This window comes from Homalodisca vitripennis, chromosome 2 (assembly GCF_021130785.1).
Source record: "Homalodisca vitripennis isolate AUS2020 chromosome 2, UT_GWSS_2.1, whole genome shotgun sequence".
Taxonomy (NCBI): Eukaryota; Metazoa; Arthropoda; class Insecta; order Hemiptera; family Cicadellidae; genus Homalodisca; species Homalodisca vitripennis.
In genome coordinates, this window is record NC_060208.1 from 152,700,155 (window position 1) to 152,710,648 (window position 10,494).

General features: G+C 30.1%; 1 protein-coding gene across 1 annotated transcript; it reads left to right on the forward strand.

Moving 5' to 3' along the window:
• The first annotated feature begins 286 nt into the window (after positions 1-286).
• LOC124354920 lies at positions 287-10,229 on the forward strand. Its single transcript, XM_046805729.1, has 3 exons — positions 287-724; positions 5,582-5,680; positions 10,017-10,229. The coding sequence occupies exons 1-3, from the start codon at positions 449-451 to the stop codon at positions 10,152-10,154; spliced, it is 513 nt and encodes a 170-aa protein (XP_046661685.1). The 5' UTR covers positions 287-448; the 3' UTR covers positions 10,155-10,229.
• Positions 10,230-10,494: the final 265 nt, after the last annotated feature.

Consider the following 10,494-nt stretch of genomic DNA (forward strand, 5'->3'; position numbering starts at 1 on the left):
TTGGTGAGAAGCAATCCTAATCCTCACCAGATATCCTTTTCCATATTAACATTGATTCCGGAATTCCTAACTTTCAAGTAAATAACAATAGAGCACATATAAGGAAAAGGGTTTTAAGTATTTTTAAATGCCCCCTAATAAGTTTTACCAAATTTTTTCAGTATAAACCTTTCATATTTATGTTTAATGTAACTAACAGGAAAACTACGGTAAATTTTATCGGACTATGAGGCTGCATGGATTATCCTAATGACTATTTTGCTAACGTGCAAAACACAAAAGGAAAAAAAAACTGAGTAGAACTGAACAGACTGGACTAAAACAGTTGTTTAGTGAACAAGTATTAGTTTTGTGGGGTGCAGTGAAGGTTATAAAGTAATTTAGCTTGGATTTGTTTGTTAAAACTTTTAATATTTCTGTGTTTAGATTGTACAGCAAGTGAAGAAAAATGAGTGAGAAAAATGTAATCGAAATACCATCACACACGGGGGGTGTGAAGCCCTTCCCAATACAGGGTCGTCTTGACCGAGAAAGGGCAAGGTTGGCTGGATCTGGTATGACAGAAGCTGAAAGAAAAATGAGGGCTCAATGGATTAAGGATCAGATATTATCACCACATGAACCAGTCCATGTTCCAGAAATCGAAAAAGAACTCAGAAACCCCATAAGGCGTTTATATAGAAAACCACTTGACATGGCTTTTAAAGCTTTGGAACCAACTCTGGTAATTCTGTGGAATTATCTTAGATAAGATCTTTCAATGGTATATATTTTGACAATTGTTTACTTTAGCCACTTCACAATATTTGTTTTTTTTTTTCAAAAGGAAATGCTTAAAAAGGAGAGACTTTAATAAACGAGCCTACACTCAGTATTCGATTGCTATTATCGAGTAATTCGATATATTATCCAACTTCGATGTTTGTAAAAATCGTACACAATAAGGGTAATAAATTACCATAACAAGAAGAATCGGGTAGGGTACGATAAGCGGACCCGGTTTTTTATATCGAAGAATGTAATCATCGATACCTAATATTCGTATCTCTAATCCTAAACCATCAATTGATATAAAAGTATAGTCCTCAATAACAATCATATGTTTTATATTAAAATATGAATTTAATATTTACAGTGATTAAACAAATTATTATAACAAAAATGAGGAAAACTGAAGACAACCATATTTGCTCCTCTCACAGTTACAGTTGTTTCTTTTCCACAAATTTCGAATAATGGGTGTTCCGGTACAAGTCCAACATGTTGAAACCACGTAAAATATGTCTTATCATTTTTCAAAGCAATGTTGTGTATTTTTCTAAAATTGACGGCCATTTTTAATGATCAAATGTTACTTATGTAAAATTGAAATATTACCTTACAAGTATTATTTGAAAGTGTTTACAGCTGTTGATATAGATTATATGGATTGATATAGATAAGTTAACTGTTCAAAATAATTAATCCGTATCGATTGATTACATTCTTCGATATAAAAAACCGGGTCCGCTTATCGTACTCTACCCGAAGAATCTCGTACATTACTATTTTCAATACACAAATTTTACAATAACATTACAAAACCAACTATGGCCTAGACTTAGATATCAAAGAAACCTTACAATATTTATAACTTGCCCAGTTTGATGTCAATAAGTAACCGCTTTTGTGAAATGGAGGAAAGAATTCTCCACAAATGGGAGCCAAACCCACATGTTGAAGCTACTTAAACAAATCTCGTCACTTGTGAGAAATATCTTTTATATTTTCCTCATATTCATGGCCATTTTCCAAGTGTCAAAATAATAGTTACTTCTTGATGTTTACTAATAAGTTGAAATCATATAAGTTAAATAAATTGCAATATTGAAATATCCTTTGGATAAAAACAACGTTCATAATTTTAACATGTTAAAATTTCATATGAGTATACTGAGTTTGTTTACAAATTTATTTATTTCGCTATTTTCTCGTTGCCATCATGATTAGCTATAAGACCAAAGTAAAAATATTCACTTACAAACCAAATCCCATAGAATGACATTCACCTTAATGAAATTCAGTGTTTCTCATTTAGAAATGAAGCTTCATGCATAATTTCAAGTCTATAGTCTTGCTTGTTTTTTTGAGATATTTTTCCAACCATTCAAGTGAATACCTTGAATAGGCTACCTCCTTCATCTCTGACCATCTGGATAGGCAGTGTCAACAATGAATAAAACTAATATTTACAAACTTGTGAAACCTGATAGACTGTGTCAACAATAAATAAAACCATATTTAAAGCCTTTCACTATAGGCTATGCCAATAGAAAACAGGTTAGGAATAATGAATTGTAAATAGCTATAGGTAGAATGATTTTTTTATTCATTAGTTTTGGTATTTCTAAGTAGGTTTGATGATTTGATTGTCGTGGTGGCTGTATGCCAGATTTCTAAGTCACTTTGGGAGGCTTTACATTTTCACCATAGCAGACAACGTCCTGAGATATCAGTGAGATTAATGGCCAATCATAATTTCAACATTAATAACATATTGTCGTCATTCTCCAGAATAAAACTTGTTATGATTTTATGGGGTGGAAATCACAAATAACTGTGGTGTTTAGTGTTAGAAAAGGAAAAGTCATATTGTGTTTCTTGATATCTGTTTTTCAATGTTATCTTCACTCTATAGATTATGTGAATTTTCTGTAGTCAGAAAAGCTAAATACAGCATAACAACCATTCCTTGTAGTAGTGCCTTTACTGCCTTGTGGATAACAAATGTATCCTGTACTCAACTACCGCGTGTTAACTCTCATACCGTTATTTAGTTTGGAAAATTATGTATGTGTTTGGATATGAATTATGTAAACAGTTAAAATATAAGAAAATAAATTTTTTTAATTGATTGTATTTGTTTAGGGTAAGAGTATAAGTTCATCATGTGATCTTTGATGTTTTGAAATTAGGAAACTGATATTTTGATGTTAGTGGGTGATTTATAAGTTGGTTATTGCCTTTCCATTGCAGCACATGCCTCCCACTGATATATTGTGTCCTTCTTTTTTCTTTTTTTGTAACTTATTGTAACGTCTTCATTGTGTTTTTTCCCAAAGATGATTTGGTGGGAGATGCTTAACTCTTGTTGGCTGAACTCGTACCAAGTCTTGTTGCCTAACATTGTGGAGATGTTTTTTGTTATTTATGGATTTCCTTTCAGATCAGCTTTCAAAGTTCCTTTTTAGTAGAGTTTCGCATCTAAATATTTTTTTGATAGTTCAACACTATTTAGAGAGTTATTCATATAAGGAATGTCCTCTATCTGATCTTCCTGATACATAAAGCCTAAGCACTTTGGCTTTGGGCCTCCCATCTGATAAAAATATCATTTGCTACAGCATATATGCAAAATTTTAGCTTTGGGACTCAGCAAATGTGTAACTTAATACCATATTTATGGTGCTTTTTAAAAAAATATTGCTTAGCCTAAATATAAGACGTTCTCGCCACATCATTGATTCGTTAAGTGACAATTCTTTGCCTGGATTATAAACACATAGGCTACCATTTTTTTGTTAAAATAATTGATAATGGGCCTAATTTTCATTAGTTTGTCAGTATCATGAGTTTTATTTTCGACAAAAAATACACATGTATATCATCAATTCCCTCCAAGAAAACATTGTGTACTAAACAAATTAAAATAATCAATTTGGCTCATTTTATCTTGATATAGGAACACATAATCCTTGTGTAATCAAATAAGTAAGCATAAATCTGCAGAATTATACCATATTTCTTCTGATCGGGGTGTGTCAGCCAACATCTCAGCTGTTTAAATTGTTTGATATAAACTCTACTTGATAACTTTCATCCAGAGTATCCCTACCTGAAATATTATTGTTATCACTGTTATGATTATACAACTCACCACTCTCTGCCTCATGTTCTGAATAGGAATCGATTATTCTATCAATTTCACTGACTGTTAAATATCTTGACATACCTTCACCTGGGTCATCCATTATAAACAAATATAGTATAATATAGGTAAAGTAGAAAAAAAACTGGAAATTCACACAATAATTATAACGTCTAATTATACTCTCTGAATCAAATAATAGGGGAATACTGAAGGTTCAGTTGGGGTAGGAGATGGGAAGGACTTTATGTAGCATGGTGCACTTGTGCATCACTTGTATACACCAAAATATGCAGATGATGCACAAGTGCATCATCCACAGTGAATGTGTTAAAAGAAGTGTTTGAAATCGGAGACATAAGAATAGGTTGGTAAATCCAATATATACCTCATCTTCAAGCATCATCTTGACAAATCATTTGCAGTACAAAATACTAACAACAAACTTGAGTCTTGTAGATGCTTAGGAATCAGAAATAACAATTGCACAGGATTCTAATGGTTAATATTCCATTCTCTTCCTGTTTTGGATTTGGGGCAGTTCATGTTAGTCTTGCTTTGAATTAACTAGTTCCATTCCGTGTCAAATATACATACAGTATGTAAACACATTCACTACCAAAAATGTGGCAATAAGTTCATTGATCATGTCCAGAAACCCTTGTTGACTGGAATTAATGACACCATTTCCAGGGCTGAAATTACAGCATGTGACAATTCTTTTTGTGGCGCCCACCAGCCTTTTTCTATTGTTTTGTTGTTTCTTCAATGATAATGAATTAGCACCTAAAGTTGTGTTTAAACATTGCATAATTCTGTATTAAAATGTTTATTTTTAGTAATTTTTTCTAATTTTAACAATTTATGAAAATTGTTATATAGAGGATGAATTTACTCATTGAGATACTTAAATTATCAGTTAGTTAAAACATTTTCTGCAATCGTTCATTACCATATCAAGAGCTTTTTCGATGGTTTCCTGACTAGTAATCTCAATTGGACAAGACCAAGTTTAAATTCAATTCAAACTATCTCAACAATATTCAAGAATAATACCATAACAGTACTTCTTGTAAATAAAATTTCTGATTAAAACGTGTAAGTTATAAAATGTTACATATGTATGCTAAAATGTTTTATTAACAATGTTACAGAGATTGTTGACCAAAATGTACAGTTTTTCTTAAATTTCCATTGAGAGCAACTTCAGTATTATTCTTTAAGAGTTTGTTATAGAATGTTGAACCATTTTTTTTTTTTTTTTTTTTTTTTTTTTTTTTTTTTTTAATTCATCTGTGGGAATGTAATATAGTACTCTCCCCTACTTATACTATAATATCCCTCATCAATCTTAAGTGGTTTAATTTATCTTTGTATGAAGTAATTGGTACAGTTAACTAACATAGCTATCTCCCAGAATTCTACAGTTGTAACACCTCCTCATTTTATATTCAGTGTTTTTGTTATCACATCTAATCCCGTTAATTCATTAAATCGATTAATATGTATGAATACAAAATTAAACATGAAACATTAGGTGTTAGTTGAAATGTAAATTTCCTGTTGTTTCAGAAGAGTTTCACTGGACCACTACGTTTGCTTGCTGGAAAAGTTTTAATCAGTTGGTTTAGTTGCTACACTGTTATTTACCACGTAAGTTTCCTGTTGTTTCAGGGGAGTTTCACTGGACCACTACGTTTGCTTGCTGGAAAAGCTGTAATCGCTTGGTTTAGTGTCTACGCTATTATCTACTATGTCAAGTATAACAAAAATGTGAGTTCCCTGTTGTTTATTTATTGAATAAATTATAAATTAATGTAATTTTTTCCATGATTAACTCTTTTGCTCCTGAAAGCCGATTCAACAGAATCTTATATGCAACCTAAAGTATTCGAAGAGTTGATTAGATCTGATGTGATGTGAAAAATCAGTCAAGCAATCATATATCTATTGTACGTTATGCATATATAATATTCAGAATACAAATGCAGGTACATTGTCAACACGTTTATATGCATTTAAAATATATAATACACTCCATTGGCAGTACATTAAATAAATATAAAATACAATAAGTAAAAATATGTACTAACAAATCCTTTTCAATGTAAATGAAATTTGTCGCTAATTACATATTTAGTCTTCTATCTATATATGTAACATAAACTTGTTATTACCATTATTGCAACATAACATGTACATACTTCATGCATTAGACTACTTTAAATATGTTTAACATGTATGTGAAATATTAAGAAGAAATACAATAACAAAACTGTATTTGACTAGTAGATAAAAAATATGTAACAAACATCCTATTAACATTAATTATACGTATATATAACTTATTCCTGTAATAAAATATATTAATTTACAATTAATTGTAACCACCATTGATATAAACACTATAATATTAATTAAATGTTGATCTCCAATCATCAGCCAAAAACTCATATAGCACAGTGTGTTTTATTTAAGAGAATTCTTTTTGATTGATTCAACAGTTCTCTTTGTTAAGCTTATCATACTTTTGGAAATGTTGTTGAATATTTTCACTGTCACATACTAAAGGCTGTATTTGTACATTTTTTAAATCTTTGTTTTATTTTATCAAAATATTTGATTTGGCAGATTATAAAATAGTGTAAATTATACAACGAATCACATACACATTAGGAGAATGTGGCCTTTAAATGGTAAATATTTGAATCTTGCATCACATAACTAGTTTTTTAAATGAAATATCAGATTGCCTTTGTTAAGGAAAATCTAAAACAAATATTTGGGAATTACAAGTGAGAAATAGAGGCCCTATTCTGTTTTAAATTATAATAATGATGATCATTAATATATAAAAAGAGAGTATATATTTATCTATTTGCTTATGATTTTTGACCTAAGCCATATCTGCTGCAAATCGAGAAAAGTAACAGGATAACACTTTATCAGATGAAAACGATCCGTTAAATTGGCCAAAAAAGAAAAACTATTAGCAAAATAAAAAAATAACAATTTAAATGTTAATGCAGGTTGGTCTCCCAACTGGGAATAATCTGGGAGTCTCTATAAAACCAGGAAAATTTCAAAAACAATGTAACTATGAACTTATGAAATCAAGAATTAATTTGACAGTTCCTTGAATCTTGAGTTGATTAATTCAAAGCATTATATTTTACACAACATGATCAGTGAAACTAAATTAACCCTGGATCTGGCAGTTGAAATTCCTACAGGTATAATGGCAGGCACTATTTTGCTAGTTGTGTACACCTTTATTTAAACCTATGCAGAATGTGTTTTATTGAAGTAAATTATACACTATTTCATATTTTATGTTTCAGTACAAAACAAGGAACATTTTTATGCAGTTGGATTATTTTTTAAATTTAAATTTAGGTTTTTGTTTTACATTATAAGTGAAAAAAACGAAAAGTAAAACAAAAATATCTAAAAGTAAAGCTTTATAAAAAATAGAAATAATTTTTTATTACTTTTCAAAACATACAAAATGTCAACTAGGGTTTTTTATGCAAAACATTAAAAAATTCCACTTTCTCCAAAATTTGTAAATTGTTTTTGGTAATTAGTAAAATGGGTTTTTACAAAAAACTACATTTACGTTCTAACATTTTTAGATATTTTCCATATGTTTATTATAAAAGTTGTTAGGTCATAGTGTTTGTAATCTAGGCATAGGCCTAGGTATAACGAACAATTTTTATATCACAATTTAGCCTATCGAACTGTGAATGTCACTAAACTATTGTACAATAAATAAATCACAAATAAACCATTGTTTACTGTGTAGTTTGCACAGACAAGTTTTAGAATTTACAAATAAAAGTTTAAAATACTTAATGAGTAATGCCGGTGCATCAATATGGCGGCTATAGCCCTCTTGAAAGTATAAAGTTTGATCACAAAATCAACACTTATAATTTACTTATTCCTTGAGGATATCTATACCACTTGATGGCAAATTTTATAACAAAAATTTTGATGTCGTTTGATACTAGCACAACTCTAATAATATTACAAGAAATAACAAAGTACTAACGACTAGTAAAATGAGTCGTCAAACATTACAGAAATTTCGCAAACAATGGTTGTGTCGAAGGTCGCAACATTTATCAATGAACAGAAGATGTTTGAAGCAGATAATCTTGTTGAGAAAGAAATTCTGAACGCAGTGTTGTAGCCAAACTCATTCCTAAACCAAATCTTCCATGGCAGAAGGATAGGGAAAAAGTCCGGTTTTTCGCATTTTCTTTAAGTGTGTGACCAAACGCGGCAAACACCATTTGTATTGCAACTTTACAATTTCGGTGCATACTTATCATGCATTACTATTCAATAGACTATTTATCAAATTAATTTGTGAAACATCACGATTAATTTGGTATAATATTTGGTCTACTTAAGTTTTATTTTTGATAGAAAAAGTTTGATTAAATATATGACTCCAAAATCGACTATTGAGTAGTTGTTCATTGGAAAAACATTTTTTAGCGACTAGTCACTAGTCCTGTAACAGATGGAGTGTTAAGATCGACACACATATATATATACACGTTTATATATATATATTTGATGTTATGTCGACACATTTTAAAACACCGATATAAATCAGAGAGCTTAAAATAGGTGGTAGCTGGTAGCGGTGTCGTCACCGCATTTCTTGCATATACCATTAGCGACGGAATTTGCTAGCCATGGTATACCGTGGCATTTCCTGCAATTATAGCTGGAAACAAGAAACCGTCACGGCTGCACTCGGTGTAAGGGTTAAATAACAGTATTACAGTATATTAGTGAATCGGAAATTTTTGACAGAATTCGCAAAAGGTTTCAAGTGGTTAAATTTAATAATTGTATTAGATTTTTTTAACACTGTGGCACCTGTGTTTGATATTTTAAACTGTATTATATTGCATAATCCATATTTTTACGAGTTGTGCTTACTCTGGGATGCCAGTAACACAGTTCACCTCTAGAATGCACATTTTGTATTGGAATCAGCTTATTGACAAAACAGAAACTTACTGTTTTGCAAAAACATGTATAAAGTGTTCTATATAAAAAAAAAACTAAGAATAGGACATATGTACTAATCATTAGTGAACAGTTTCTGTGTTTAAATCAGAAATTTTAAAATGAATGTAAATATGTTTAGTTTAGATTGCAATACAACATGAGTAAACTTTATTCTTTAAGTCTTCTAAACACTTTTGTAATGATTTATATTTCAACAGAATATAATTATTTTCAAAATACTTGTGTATTACATACATTTAAATGAGATATACATCTATATTAGCATTTTGTTATATGTTTTATAGTTTCTTATGATTTTTTGGAAATCACCAAAAAGAGCTGAGCATTCTATAAAAGGGTATGTAATTCAGGACCAGCACACGAAGTGTTAAAAAATGTAGCCTAAAAATCACTGTAATATCATTTTGAGAAGCATACATTTCTAACTGTGTATTTTGACTAATACATCCTCATCTTATCTATGGACTCTCATTATGGATAGTTCAAAGAAAAAAAGATAACGTTTGTATTCATACAACAAAATGAGCTGTCAAAACAATATTAAAATTTAAGACATCTGAATCGTGTGAACAATATTTTAAAGACTGTGACATATCAAGGTTTGCATGTTCATATATGTTTTATACAATTTAAAAAAAGAATCAACTCTTTAGAACAATTTTTATTATAGAGCACTTTTAGAAGCAATTTTAAGAGCACAGTAATTATGAACCTTGCTGAAAAAGATTAGGTTCCTTCCACATGTTTGTTTTATGAGAAAGTAATTTTATTTAATAATCTTCCCGAGTTATTAAAATATGAATATTTAGCGTCACTTATACAAGAAGAAATTACTAGTACAAAGTTCTTACGATACAATAATTTATAATGTATGAAAGAAAGTGACATAAAAACGTTTGTACACATTCATGTGTATTTCTAACATTTAATTTTAAGATATTATTTTTAATGTTTTAGTTTCATGTTTATATTGTTCTTAATATGCATTCAATTGTCAACAACCTAAAATATGTATTCTATGTTCTTGGTAAATACATATTATTATTTGTTGTAGGACTGGACCAGAGCAAGTGGATGGCGTATTACTGCCAGTCGTACCACTTGTGTCCCCGGAGAGGTTGGATACCCTATGGCACCAATCATGAGACCTCAAGATTTCAATACCAGAGGCTTTGAAAACAGTCCTATCTAAACTAGTGTCTCGTCAGTCAGCTTCTTATAATGTATACTGTTCAGTTTCATCCTAGAATAAATATTGTTTTCTGTTTGCTGTATCTGTTTATTGATATAACAAAACTGAAATTATTTATATAAGCAGTTAATTGTGGCTTTGCATGCAATTTCATTTTGAAATGCAGGGGAATTATGAGCATATTTTTTAAATTGCAAGGTAGCCACCTTGACAGGAATAAATCTGGAATTCTGCTGAAGAACGGGGAAAATCTAAAAATTAACTTTTCCTCTACAATACTTTTAAAGAAAAAAATGTTTAAATAACTTTTAACTTGGGAGCTATTTTATTACTTTTATCT

What these genes read in the sequence shown, in the direction of transcription:
- LOC124354920 (XM_046805729.1), top strand. Translation starts at nt 449, where the DNA reads ATGAGTGAGAAAAATGTAATCGAAATACCATCACACACGGGGGGTGTG. An exon ending in AAGCTTTGGAACCAACTCTG is followed by an intron (nt 725 to 5,581) that starts GTAATTCTGTGG and finishes CTGTTGTTTCAG; the next exon opens with GGGAGTTTCACTGGACCACT. An exon ending in ATGTCAAGTATAACAAAAAT is followed by an intron (nt 5,681 to 10,016) that starts GTGAGTTCCCTG and finishes TATTTGTTGTAG; the next exon opens with GACTGGACCAGAGCAAGTGG.